This window comes from Phalaenopsis equestris, unplaced genomic scaffold, assembly GCF_001263595.1.
Source record: "Phalaenopsis equestris unplaced genomic scaffold, ASM126359v1 Scaffold000025, whole genome shotgun sequence".
Taxonomy (NCBI): Eukaryota; Viridiplantae; Streptophyta; class Magnoliopsida; order Asparagales; family Orchidaceae; genus Phalaenopsis; species Phalaenopsis equestris.
In genome coordinates, this window is record NW_018164467.1 from 20,975 (window position 1) to 34,889 (window position 13,915).

Here is a 13,915-nt window from a genome sequence, read left to right on the forward strand (position 1 = left end):
AAAAGATTTGTATTTTGTAAATCAAGTATTTGATCACCCGATGATGTGACATTTAGTTTTTCTTCTGGGGGACATTCCTGGCCATACTTTTATGTCTCTCAGGTCCTTGGATTCCTTTGTTGTAACATATGAGCTTTTTGTTGTGCATTTTTTATTTTTATTTCTTACCAATAATATAAAATTTAATTTCAATATTTACAATTTTTGTATCAAAATATGAACCAAAAGTAAAAATTTCTTGTAGTCGTTGGTTAAAATAATTTAGATTAATTAAAAATGTCAAAGATATTTTATTACAACGTTTGTTGTGTCCCATATTGTTCATGATCTCATAGAACTCGGGAGATATGTTATTTTTTGAAGAGAGGCATAGGAAAAGGTGGTGAATATGTCACTAGAGTTTGTGTTTTCGTTTCCTTTCTAGAATCTCCAAAAATGGGCTTAGAGTTCCGGCCTTGAGGGTGATTCTCCTCTTACACATAAAAGAAAGTAAGATAAAAAATATATATATTATAAAATTACAACATGCCCACTATGTCTTGACACGAGTGTTAGTCGGCACCATACATAAGAATGATCACATGTATTTTTATATAATGATGATTTTCTTTAGTAGTGAATTTGCCCCAAAGTAGTAAGACCACTTGGACAGATAGACTCAATTCGACCACTTTGACAAACATGCTTGACCTACTTCATTGATCTTCCCATTTTATTCATGTATAAACATTTCTCAAATATGTAAGGATGTCATATTTACTTCAGAATCAGTACTCTTTGAATTTTAGATGAAAAGCACAATCTAACTAGATCCAAATAATTATTATGCCGGACATACGGACTTGACATTATTGTCTGTTTATTAGAGAATTTATTTAATCAAGTACTGTAACAAGAATATAAACAAATTGCAATGAAAAGTAAAAAAAAAGAAAAAAGAAAAACTACCATGTTTTCCTTCCTTTTATAATTTTTATTTCTTTATTTTTGGTGAATTTCAAATATGATAAAAATTTTAATTTCAGCATCTGTTTCAGATACTAAAATGCAGCAGAAGAGCTTTTAGCTGGAGATTGTGTGATTTCACTAATCATCCTTAATGCAACGCAAGGTTGGTCCACTGGCACCTGAAAAAGAAAAAAAAAACAAAAAAAAAAGACAACAAAATTAGCTATGACAATCATGATTTCTTCTTTATTATTTCTACTATAACTTGTAACTGAAGTTTATTTTATCCCATCGGCTAAAAAATTCTATCTTTTCTTGATTCAAATCAGGTTTGTCGCCCTAATTTTGAGCTAAACATAGCATAAGATCAATTTTTAAGACAAATGTGTGGTCCAACATGATGCAATATAGATAAATGCATATAGAGAGGCATAGATGAACTCAACAATGCAAATATATTTACAGCATGCATGCACAATATAAGTAGAGAACCAGAGATATTGCAAATTTAAATAATGGCTTACGAAATGCCCTGCTTCCAGTATCCAATAGAAATGCAGATTGCTGTAGGACTTGAAAAATCCTCTTGTAACTATCTCGTTTTCACAATATATGGGCTCTCGCTCTACATTATTAAATTTTTGCAAGCCTTTCCATCTGAGAAAAACCAAATCACGACACAATTAATCAAGCTAAAATATATACATATATAAGCTTAAAGTAAGAAGATGAGGCTAGAGTGATGGTTAATTCCTTTACTTGAGCTTCTGGACCCAAGCTTCCGTGCCCTTTGTTGCACAAATCAGATCAATCTGCAATAATTCAATTTGAAGTGTTTAAATAAACACACAAGAGGCAAAAGGATTAATGGTCCATTTGGGGGAAGTTGTCGCTGTTTGAAGGATCATCTATGAAGCCGCTGCAAAAAAAACTGCCGCTTCAAAAGCTGTGGTGGCTACTATAATTTTTTTTTTCCAAAATGTCAGAAAGTGGCTTTCTAGCAGCCACCACACTCAGCCAGATCATATTGCAAAACACGGCTTTCCACCACAGATTTTTGAAATACAAGAAAAACTCAGTTTTGCCGAAAAAAAAAAGGTTCGGTGCTGCACTACATCACCGCCCCAAACACACCCTAAATCGCATGAATCGTGTGACTTCTAAGCTGAGAAATAACTACTTGTTTCAATCTTATACACTTGTTTCAGATTTGAAAGAAGACACGCTAACGGATGGCATTTACATGCATGCCACACAATTCTTATGTATTTACCTATATAATACATAAACATTCATATTAAATGCATACCGTACTCAAATTTCTAACATCACATCAAAATACTACGATGATTATCTTTCTAAAACTCATATACACCATTTGATACATAAGTTTATGACACCCAATTGTTATATATAAATAGGAATTGTGTAGAATGTATGTAAATTTCCCTAAAAAAATAAGTTAAATTAATGATTACACAGATGTGGATAAACTTTTATATATAAGTTAAAATTTTATATTTGACACAATTTATGTCCAGTCAAGAGTTTTTTATTTGAATAAGATATTGATATTAGATTAATGAATTTTATAAACAATATCTTATATGTAGATAATTTATTTTATAACTATTTATAACTGGATAACAGGATTAGTACCATTAGTACCAAGTGATGGAGAGGCATATCTAGCTAAACTAGGAACTTGGGGCCTTCTATTTCTTTGGATAGCTAATAGAGGAATGAGTGAAGAAAATTCCTAAATATTGCAAATTTGTAATAACCATCATATGGTAGGTTTAAAATAAACTACAAATTCAAAAATTTTCTACTTGATGGGGAAGAAAGAGCTAATATGCATACATATATTAAAATTTTAAAATACACTATTATATTCATATCTATTTGTGATGATGTTCAAATCCTCTCTAAAATAAAAATTATGATTTCTCGACCAAATATTGGACGTCAGAAAATAAAAATAAAAATAAAAATATGTCTGAGAAAGAGAAGGTTTGAGAGAATTTTTGTTTTTATGAATTTTTTTCCTTAAAATGGCTTCTTGGTCAGGGAAATGGACTACTCAACATAGTTAGGGTAACAAGTCTCTTCTTTAATGATGTGAAGGTTAGTGCTTCAGTACTCGAGGGATGCTTTGTATGATTGAATTTAAAGAACCTTTAATGCCTCTTCTTTTGAGATTTCTCTATAAACCCATTTTTCAGTTCCTTGGTCATCCTCATGATTTACCCTCCATTTATGAAAGTTGTTTGTTGGTCATGAATCTATAGTTACTACATTACAAATGTTTCTTTGTTAAGGTGATCATCATATGGTATCTAATTTTCTGTTATTGATATCAATTCACATTCGCCTTATCTAAAAAAGATGTAAAATATAAATCTATTAGTGGTCAGTCTCAAACCCTACTTACTATGAGCATAGAGATCCAAGAGAAACTTAGAAGAAGGAAGCCAAAAGCGGAAAACTTTGGGTGGAGTTTTATTAGCGTATGCTATGAGTTTTGCCCATTAACTTAAAACCTTTTGATCCCATATTTATAAGATATTGAGCACCAAAGAGAGATCAAATTTAAATTTGATGCTTGAATACATAACATATCCATTACATAAATGGGAATGTACTGATTTGAATACATATGAAATGTTGCTTTAACGAGTGCTTTTTAGATCTTATCAATTGAAGAAATGTAGTCATTTTCTCTAAAGAAGTTTCCTTTTTATCTTAGAAGGTGGGCAAGTGCCCTTAAATTTGGGTGAGTTCCCTCTTAGTATTGTTCTTTTGATCTAATCTTGTGTCGTTTAAGCTTGAGCCCTTAAAAATTCGGTGAATGTCTTCCAAGTTTGCACTCATAGAACAGAGCAATCTTAAAAGCCTTATATCACTGATTCCTAGCAAGTTTACCTAGTCTCCTCATCTAATAAATAGAAAATGCATGTGTCGAGTAGCCGTGATAAGTAAAATAATAATATTTTAGACAAAAATTCACAAAAAATGTATATTAATAATTAATTTGCTTAAATTCTCTTTTATATATATATATATATATATATATATATATTTATGCCAAATTATAGTAGCATGCAAACTCTTATTGATTTAAAATGCATATATATATGGATGCAACAATGCTGTGACAAATATCTAACCTTGTCTATGTTCATATTTATATAATGTTCATTTTGTGTGGTTCATATCTTCGTATTAGTATCTTCCATAATATAGTGTAAGTCAACTTCAGTATAATAACAGAGGATATTTCCGTTGGACCGCGAGAGTTTAAAAGGAGGCCCTACATCTTATCTTGGATGTATACAATTAATAACGAGTAGAGAACCGGTCTGCAATAGATCTGCATTTGTGTCTGTTCCGGAACTAAAGGCTGAGTTAAACTAGAACCACTAAGAATATCAAATCTGATAAGTCTATATATATATATATATATATATACATATATATATTGTTATTTTGTTTGAAATGTGACAATTGGTTTTATTTTATAATATATATGTTGTTATATTGTTTGAAGTGTGACAATTGGTTTATTTTATAATAATAGTCTGTTAACTTTTCTAATTGCTTTTCACCATAATTGTGCAAAAAAAATAATTAATGAAAAGCATAGATTTATTAACATTTCCTATTTAAATTTAATTTATAATATAGGCAGTTAGGCTCCGTTTGAGAACACTTTAGACTCCATTCGGTTGCACGGAGAAATTTACCAAAGGGAAAAGAGAATTTTCGGAACGTCTCCAGACGTTATATCAGAAGAATGCCAAAATTTCGCCGTTTCAAAACAGAGAAGACGAGTCCCATTTCACCGCGCGATTTTTGAAGGAGCTTTGCCTTAGTCTTTAATATAGGCACAATGAAAAATTACTTTATCATTAAACTAGCTGCTTTAAAACAATGAATTCTTCATCAGTCAAACCGCCTAAAAATTTAGTATGGTTTAAAATAGAAAAACTTGAGAATGATAAACAATTAAAAGATCTACATGCATAACATTGAAATTTTCTTTATTTAAAATCATCCACATCTTTACATTCACTTGTATAACGTCCTAAAACCTTTAAATGGCATTAAGATATGTGAATAAAAATGTGAATCACTTTAGGTAAGCTAATATTAGTACCATTTTTTATGTTATTTAATACTATGAAGTCATATTAAGAAATAAAAATATTTAGTATGTAAATCATCCAATAACTAAATAAGTTCATATTATTCTCCTTGATGCTTTCCTATTGTTCTTCATACTATTTATTGTTCTTTCTATATTCTCATAGATTTCCAACACTGAATTTCTTTTAGCTTTTCTCATTTCTTTGATTCCTTGAAATATTTCTACTTACAAGGCATTTCTAAAACCAAGAAATAAAAAAAAAAAATTGCACTATAATCCAAGTAGCTACTTGCTTCCTATATTGTATGGTCACAAGGAATTGGCATTGTGCATCTCATTATGAGAAGGTGAAGGGTCTCCCTCACTAAAATGAGTGCTCCATGTGCAGTTGTTGATTTCAGAATTTCACAACCACGTGATGTCCCTAAGAAAATTTTCACCTACTAAACAATGATTTTAATTAAGGAAAGATAATTTGATTCATACCTGTCCGCTGTAAATTGTTACATTGACTCCCATGGACAACAGCTCATCAACCTATAATTTACAAATCACACCAATTTTATTTGCAAACTCATATTGAAAACAAATTCTAAGAATAAAACAGCAATTTTACCTCATTTATTCTTGGCTTCATGAAATCACCCTCCAAAGAACCGAAGACCAGATCAGATTGTCCACCCCAGCTGTAACAAATAGCTAATTGTTTAATTCAAATGAAAACAAAATTAGAAGATTAGTTATGATAATATGGATTAAGAGAAGAATCCACCTCACATTCTTGGGAATTATCTTCAGCTTCTGCTTGATGACACCATTCATGAGATCCTCAAGACTGTCCGTAGAAATAGCCTTGGAGGTCAGATATCTTGAGTACCCTCTCATGGTCATCCTCACCGCTGCCGTCCCTGCTGCTGTCGTTGATGCGGCGCTCGTCACAGAGAGCGGATCCATAGCTGCATCGAGCAAAAAATTGTAGAAGTCTACGGAGTTGCTATTTTCACTGATCACATCTTCAAGTTGGCTCCACGTGTCTGTTGCTTCTTTATACTTCCCTTCTGAAATTTGCTTCTGGATTACTTTAGCTAAGCTAATCAACATAAGCAATAGATTATTAGATTAGTTTAGTGCAGAGATGAAGAGATTACTACTTCAAATGAACTGTAAATTACTTGTTAGATTTCTCTACTCCATTGATGTCAAGCCTCGAGAGATCTTTAAGCAGTGGCCCCCAGGATAACTGAAACATGTTATGTATGATTCTATTTGATGGCTAAGCACATTATGAATAAAATCATAATCACAGTTGACAAAATTAACACTAAAGCAATATTTTTATAAGAAATAACACTGCTATCTTGCTAATTTTGAACTTTCCAACCCCTTAACTAAATAAAAAATGCATTAGAAAGCCAAAACATATAACAGTAGAGCAGAACTTGCTGCATTACATGAACACTAACCACATAATCTTCTGGGGAAATCCAACTATCTCCTAGCGCTACTCCTAATAAAAAATGATTCAGATTGTTAACGAATGAAATTGCGCCATCAGAAGAAAATAATAATAAAAGAGAGATCATTATTGGTCGAAACAGTTACCACCAAAGGTAAGATTCAATTGCCCAGATTTTATAGCTTTCACAACTGACAAGCCAAGAGTAACAGCGAACTTCCCTCCATAAGACTCTGCTACAGCATAAAGAGGGCTTTTTTGAAGCCTTTCATTATTATTGTAGAGTTTCTTCAGAAGAATGGTTAAATCGCTGGCTGCCTCCTCGTCAGTCTTCACAAGAGAGGAAGTATTCTCTACAAAGCTATACCCAGTCCCAGCTGGATTATCCTGTAATTTTAATTCATAAAAATTCTAACTCTAATTATAAAAAAAAAGTTTTTTTTTTCTTCTTTTTTACTTACCACAAAAAGAAGATCAGCTCTTTGCAGCCAAGTCGAATTCCGAGGCTTCAGATTGGTATCTAACGGTCCAACCTCTTGAAAGTTTCCAATACCAACACCTGAAGCTCCCTTCCGTCATCATGAGCCCTAACCAAGTCAGCCAAGTTGAAAAGAAACAAGATAGGATTTTTATAATTCAAAGTAACTCACCGGCCCTCCCTGCAACCATAACACAGTCGGCCATGGAGTCGAACTGTTCTCCACTCTCTGCGCACTCCGGTACAGCCACCAGAACACATGCACCTCTGCATTGCAGAAAAATAAAAACTCAAACTAGATATGAAAAATATCAACTTTTTCTAATTCATCAAGGAGAACTTACTCGGCCGGACTTCGACGTAGCCCCATTCCTCTGATCCGTCTGCCGTGCCGTATACTTTCGAAGGTCTCAGAGAACTTCCATTGAATTGGAGAAAGCAGAGGAGAAGGTTAAGTAGGAACAGAATTGGCTTTTCCATGGAATTGGGGAGAACTAAGAACGTTAACAAACCCCTCTTCCTCTCTATTCAATTATGGAAGAAAACAGAGAGGAAAACTGGGTGTTTTGCAGTTTTGGTATTGGATGGGGATGGAGAAGGAGATTCGGCAAATAAAGAATGAAACGAATCGAAAGGTGGGTGGGTATCGGCAAAGATTGAAATTTATGCTGTGAAGGCTTTTATTAACGATTTCACTTTTTCCATATATGCGGATGAAATGGTTTCAGGGTTCAGTGAAGCATGGAAATAGAAACGAGATTGCGTGCGGAGAAGGTCAATGCATCGCAGAGAAGAAAAGACAAGGTGTCAACCTGCAAAGTCTCATAAAATGGATGAAGTTTCTCACTCCACTTTTTTTTTTCCCCCCGTTTTTTAGTTTGTTTATTTATTTACTAAGTCCATAATCAAAACATAAATGAAGGTAAAATTTACATTCCTTTTATTCGTTGGGCTGTTTGGCGGGCACCATTAGGAGTTCAATGCATTCCTAATTTTAAAATTTTGAAAGTTATTTTCTGGGAAATAAAAAATAACATTGAATTTAAAATTCATAATTTGGGGTAAATTTAAAACACACAACTTAATGTAATTATTCGGTATCACCTTGCAGATTGCCACCACTGCAGTCGCCGCCAGGCTCCGCCCACTTGCTGCCTCCCGCCCGTCAGTAATTATCAGTCACTGCTGACCACACAACGACAGTCTTTGCTGACCACCATTGATATCTAGTACTGAAGATTACTGTTATCGTTGCTGGTCACTGTCGTTGTCAAATAAACACTACTTTGAAATACATTATTTTCATTTTATTTTAAAATTAAACAAAAAATAGAGAAAAAAGTTCATTTATTTTACACCAAACAAAACAACTTCAACATAATTTAAATACAATATATTACTAATGCATTGTATTTATTTTATGTTGTATTATTTATTCACCAAACCAAACAACAGTTAAAGTGATAAAATTTGAGCAATTCCATAATTGCTCAAGGCTTTATTTATTTATTTATTTATTTTGTTAATTAGAAGCCCTTTTTATTTTTTTTAACTCTGATGTTAAAATAATTGATTTTATAATTATGTTGACAGCTTCTAAAATCTTAACCATATGTTAATTGACAACCACATTTTTTAGTAAGAAGAATCTCTTATAGACATATAGCCGCTAAAAGTTTAGTAAACGGTGAATCTGATTCCATGAACTAGAATTCTGATGCAGAGAATAATCCCGCATAGTTTGTAGTTGTGAGATCTATGCGGTAACCGCTGAATGATTGCCAATTGTTCTGATGTTTCTAATTTTGGGCATTTATAAACATTCGCACAATTCTTATGTATTTAAATCTCTAGCAAACATTCTTACTTACAAACATGGTATTTAAATTTTTAATACTACATTAAAAATATTACCTTTGACTACTTTTTCAAAGTGAAATGCATGTATAACATCAAAGCCTTGCTTACTCGAATATTCGCCGCAATAGAGTGATATATATTATTTCAGTATTCTATGAAAATACAACACACACACAAATGATTAAAAAATAGTGGGAGAAAACATCAATATTTTTATGTAGAAAAATCTTGGAAGAGAAAAAACCACGAAGTCTAACCTAGGCAAATTCATTGTATGATCGTTAGTACGAAAGTCAACTCTTCTCCTCAATTGTAAAATATGAATTTATAATATTCATAATAACAGATGTACAATAGTCTTCTAGCATTAATATGCATGATTGAACTACAATAAATATAATTCTTGTCAATATTAGCGATGAAGGGCTGCAAAAGTCATAGTTAATTGATACAAATACAATATTTCGTCATAAAGATCAAAGTCGATGGTTGTAATAGTTTCAATTGATCGTGAAGGTCATAGTTAGACGTTGCAGTAGCAGTTGGTCACATAGGTCGTAACTTGTCACAAAGGTTGTAGTTGGCACCTGCAGAAGCATCAGTTGGCCATATGTCGCAAAGGTCATAGATAGACACTACGATGGCAGTTGGCTACATAGTCGTAATTGGTCACATAAGTCATAATTGATTGTTGTAGTAGCATCAATTAGCAATCGACTAAATTTGAAAGTTGCAGTAGTAATTAGCTACATAAGATTTAGTTTATCACATAAGTCGTTGTTGGTAGTTGTAATAGTAGTTCATCATATAGATTTGAGTTGGTCACATAGGTTGTAGTTGGAAACTGTGGTAGCAGTTAACTATATAAGTCACAGCTGGTCATAGAGATCATAGTTGATAATACAACAACATTAATTGCCCTCAATGACCATAGTTGGAAGCTGAAGTAGCAGTTAGCTACATATGTCATAATTGGTAGCTGCAGTATTCTTAGTTGGATACATAGGCTGCAGTTGGACTATAATAGTGTCAGTTATCTTCAGATGTCGTAGTTGGTGATTACAACATCATCATATTGCCACAGAGGCCATAGTGTGAAGCTACAGAAGTAATTGGCCGCACATGCCATAATTAGTAGTTGCAAGAGCTTCAGTTGGTCACAGAGACCTTAATGAGAGTTGCAGCAGTAACTTGTCACATAAGGTGTATTTGACAACTGTAAATTGGCCACATAGATCGAAGTAGGAAGCATCAATAGCAACTAGCCACAAAAGTTGTAGTTGGAAGCTACAGTAATAAATGACCACTTAGACCAAGTGAAAAATTATGGTAGTAACTGGCCACGTAGGTTGTAATTGATACTACGTCAATTTGTTGATGCAACCATTCTCTTGGGTTTGTTAAGTTACGCCAAAGACAACATTTGTCTGTATACAACATACAAAAAATTATATGATATGGAGAAAGTTATTGTATTCTAAATACAAATATCAGTTGTCGCTAAAAGTTATCATTGAAACTTTGATACATTGTTATTCATTACAAAGTATACATGATACATCGTTACACAATATTCTTGATACTTCGTTACATATATTTAAGATACTTTGTCACACGTATTTGGGATACTTCGTAAGCAAATGGATTTCATCGGCGATGTGAGCAGAGGGTCGACAATTGTTGATGCCTATCGACTGCCAATGGTCAACTATGGCTGGCTGCTATGGAGACAAGATGTTTTCGCTGACTTCAGTTTAAAATAACATTGGAATTTGACCGCTAATTCTCCCTTTCTTGTGAGGAGATATAGTCTATTTATTTTAAGGGAGGGACATTTTGTTCATTTAGCAAATAATTCTCATAAACACCCGATCGAACAACGCAGCCGGTTTTCCTTTATAGTAAGGGTTTTTTTTTAATGATTTGAGGTCCTTATTGACCTCAAAATTGAATGTTTTTTAGCTCATTGTATTTCTCTCATGAATACATTTGATTTGACTATAAATATCTCAAATTTGAAATTCATTTGACTATGCAATTAAATACCCAAAGCCTTCAAATGTTGTTCCATGGCTTGATCCGTGTTTGACTAGACTACAATTGGACTAATTTTGGTATCATTTGGCTCGTCTTATTGAGATAGTCAGCTGACTCTAAATTTGCTGAAATCAAAGCTCAGCATGATTTTTAATTTGAATCAAAATATTTTTTGCTCGAAAAGCATTTTGAGATTCGTGTCGAATAATGAAATTTATTGATGATATATAACTTCCCTCTATTTTCTAGAAATTTATCTCATGTCATATGAATATAACCAAAATAATAGCAATTACAAAGAAAAATTTGGAAAGATTTAAAAATCTTGCTATTCGATGGTGTTGGTGGTGGCGCCAGTGAGAGAAGGAGCTTGCCTTGCAGGTCGTGGGTCACTGCAAATCAATAGAAGGGTCAGCATGGCCCGAGTTATCGTGGGTCGCGGGGGCAGTTCGACCTGGTGTTGTCGGGCCGCGGGATGCAAAGTGGGGGTTTTCGTGGGCTACCAGACAGGATTGGTGGCTAATGTGGCAGGACCCAAGCAATTTTGCGGGCCAAAGTGGGTGATAATTTTGCCCACCAATAAAATAATGCTGGTTTGACTTTAGGCCTAAACCAATCGATGGTGTGTGTCCCGCTTTCTCTCGGCTTCCCATGTGATGGCTTTAAAGCTGGGTATCTTTATTTTATTTAATTTTTAAACTTGAAGATTCAAAATTATAAATAAAGTGTATTTTTTTTTTGCTTTAAATTCGTTCATTAAAAAATAGAGTGGCCACCGTTTTAGCGAATTTTCACCCCCATGAATGGAATAAATATTACATCCAGTTTTTGGAGATAGGAATACGCTCGGAATCTAATAAAATCAGGCAATATGAAAATGACAGAAAAGTAAAAACAAATATTTTAGCACAGGAGAATATTTTTCTCATGTTATGTCGCGTCATTTATGATGTATTATTATTTTCTGAGAATATTTCTGATATTATAATAACATAAATAACACCAGGAAGCGACATCCGAAAGAAAAGTGGAGGAGTTTATAATTACAATTTGATTTTTTCGCGTAAATATCATAAAAATTTCACGCTTGTTCTCTCTCTTTTTTTATTATTTTTTTGGAATTATTATCCTGTATGTCCCACATCACGTGGCCTCACTCCATACATATATATATATATATATATCACATAAGTTTAGGCTCTCATTCTAATACTATCATATAAAATTTGGATGCTTTTTAACTTCTCAAATGATATTTAGAAGTCTCGTATATATATATATATATATATTGAGTTATACGTAAATTATATTTTGCCAACTGGCGGCCGAATGGCGACCTTTCTTGCTTTATAAAATTATATCGAGCCAACAAAATATTAAATTTTTTTATGATTGCTGTCTGCATCGGAAGCTACATCTATGAATTAATTTTATGATGCAAGAATCAGCTTTTGTGTTTTATTGGATATGTATTTTTTTCGACAAAAAATTATTGAGGATCTATTCGGATTCATTTTTTTTTAAATTTTTCCAATTATTATTATATTAAAAGAATTCGAAAACAAATTAATATATTTTTAGTACATGCGAAATTATGCTATATTAATTTTGCATGCTAAATCTATTTTACTTCAAATGAAAACATAAATAAATGAAAAAAACACAAAATAAAATAAAATAAAAATAAACATGCAACCCAATTCTTATGTATTTACATATCTAACATTTAAACTTCACTATTTTATATTTTCACCACTTCAAAATTTTTATCACATTAAAAAATATTATTATTTTAATTTTGAGAAAGTGAAACGCATCTTTTCATGCATAAATAATGTGATATATACAGATATAAAAGTTAAAATTTAGCTTTTAGATATGTAAATACATAGGAAATTTGCAGCGGTAGAGTAACATATATCGTCTTAGCGTTGCATGAGAATCAACACACACTTAAGTAAAATAAAACAACCAGTAATGACAACAGAAGTTTTTACCTGCAAAACCCTTAAAAAAAGAAAACCAAGAGGTCTGAGCCTGATATAAAAATCTATTATAGGTTGATGATTACAGAGACCCCTTGTCTCATAGACGAGAAAAAAAGTTACTAGGTTTTTCAAGTTACAACGTCGACTGGCGGGTTCCGATTGTTGGTGGTCGACAGTGATTGAGGACGATCGACAATGACCGAGGTGGTGTTGGACTTCAACTCCTCCTCAAAGTTTTATCTTTCTGTGAAACATAATATCAATTAATTCCATTAATTTATTTTTGAAAGTATTTATATTCAAAGATCATACCCTAATATTAGTTTTATGGACTAAGTTCTTTACTAGCATATGTTCATAATATAGAAACCCTTGCTTATTTGACACTTGACCCAGACGCTAGTGTAGCAGCCCTCAACACTTTTCACTATATTTAGATCATACAACACGTTGCTTCCAAGGAACGCCTTAGCATTTACAGAATGATCAAAAAGATTAATGTCATGATTTTTTGACAAATTTTACGTCGGTTGTCGACTACCTAACATAATCCTCTACTTTTCACAAACAGATTTGAGACCTAAAAATGATAATGTTTAAATCTATATATGGTTCTCGGTATTCTAAATCTAAGAGCATATGAGATGAATCACATAGATCCTCTACAATTTTTGCAACTTAATGAGTCACTTGGATATTAAGAATAGTTTCATTGGGATTTCATTGTCTCGTTATAAATATTATAGTTTTACTTGCTTGTACATGTTGCCACCTCCAAACAAGGGTTATAACCTTGGTTATGTTGTAGCCATTGTCACCCCTAAATCAATTTAAGCTATAACTAAAGCTGCATTACAACCATCCCATTCAAGACTTATGTTGCATGAATTCCTGTACTAAAATAATGAATTACTTGATGTTTAACTTATTTTGTGATTTTACTTCCCTTATAATTATCGCTACATCCAAACTGACATAACAATCTTGATTAGTTCACA

At 32.6% G+C, this 13,915-nt stretch overlaps 1 protein-coding gene across 2 annotated transcripts; it reads right to left on the bottom strand.

Annotated features, from left to right (window-relative positions):
• Window positions 1-962: 962 nt before the first annotated feature.
• On the bottom strand, window positions 963-7,846 carry LOC110018600 (serine carboxypeptidase-like 51). Of its 2 annotated transcripts, none has more exons than XM_020715957.1 (12): window positions 7,377-7,846; window positions 7,205-7,299; window positions 7,016-7,123; window positions 6,701-6,941; window positions 6,550-6,605; window positions 6,271-6,338; window positions 5,871-6,188; window positions 5,715-5,784; window positions 5,585-5,635; window positions 1,708-1,760; window positions 1,473-1,605; window positions 963-1,127 (listed from the first exon to the last, which is right to left on the bottom strand). In XM_020715957.1, exons 1-12 carry the CDS (start codon window positions 7,510-7,512, stop codon window positions 1,041-1,043), a joined length of 1,416 nt encoding a protein of 471 aa, XP_020571616.1. In that variant the 5' UTR covers window positions 7,513-7,846; the 3' UTR covers window positions 963-1,040. The 2 variants fall into 2 exon arrangements, with proteins under 2 accessions (XP_020571616.1, XP_020571617.1); XM_020715958.1 differs by having other exon boundaries at window positions 6,562-6,605; window positions 7,377-7,842.
• Window positions 7,847-13,915: the final 6,069 nt, after the last annotated feature.

What these genes read in the sequence shown, in the direction of transcription:
- LOC110018600 (XM_020715957.1), bottom strand. Translation starts at nt 7,512, where the DNA reads ATGGAAAAGCCAATTCTGTTCCTACTTAACCTTCTCCTCTGCTTTCTC. An exon ending in GGAGTAGAGAAATCTAACAA is followed by an intron (nt 6,189 to 6,270) that starts GTAATTTACAGT and finishes TATGTTGATTAG; the next exon opens with CTTAGCTAAAGTAATCCAGA. An exon ending in TAACAATTTACAGCGGACAG is followed by an intron (nt 1,761 to 5,584) that starts GTATGAATCAAA and finishes GAATTATTGCAG; the next exon opens with ATTGATCTGATTTGTGCAAC.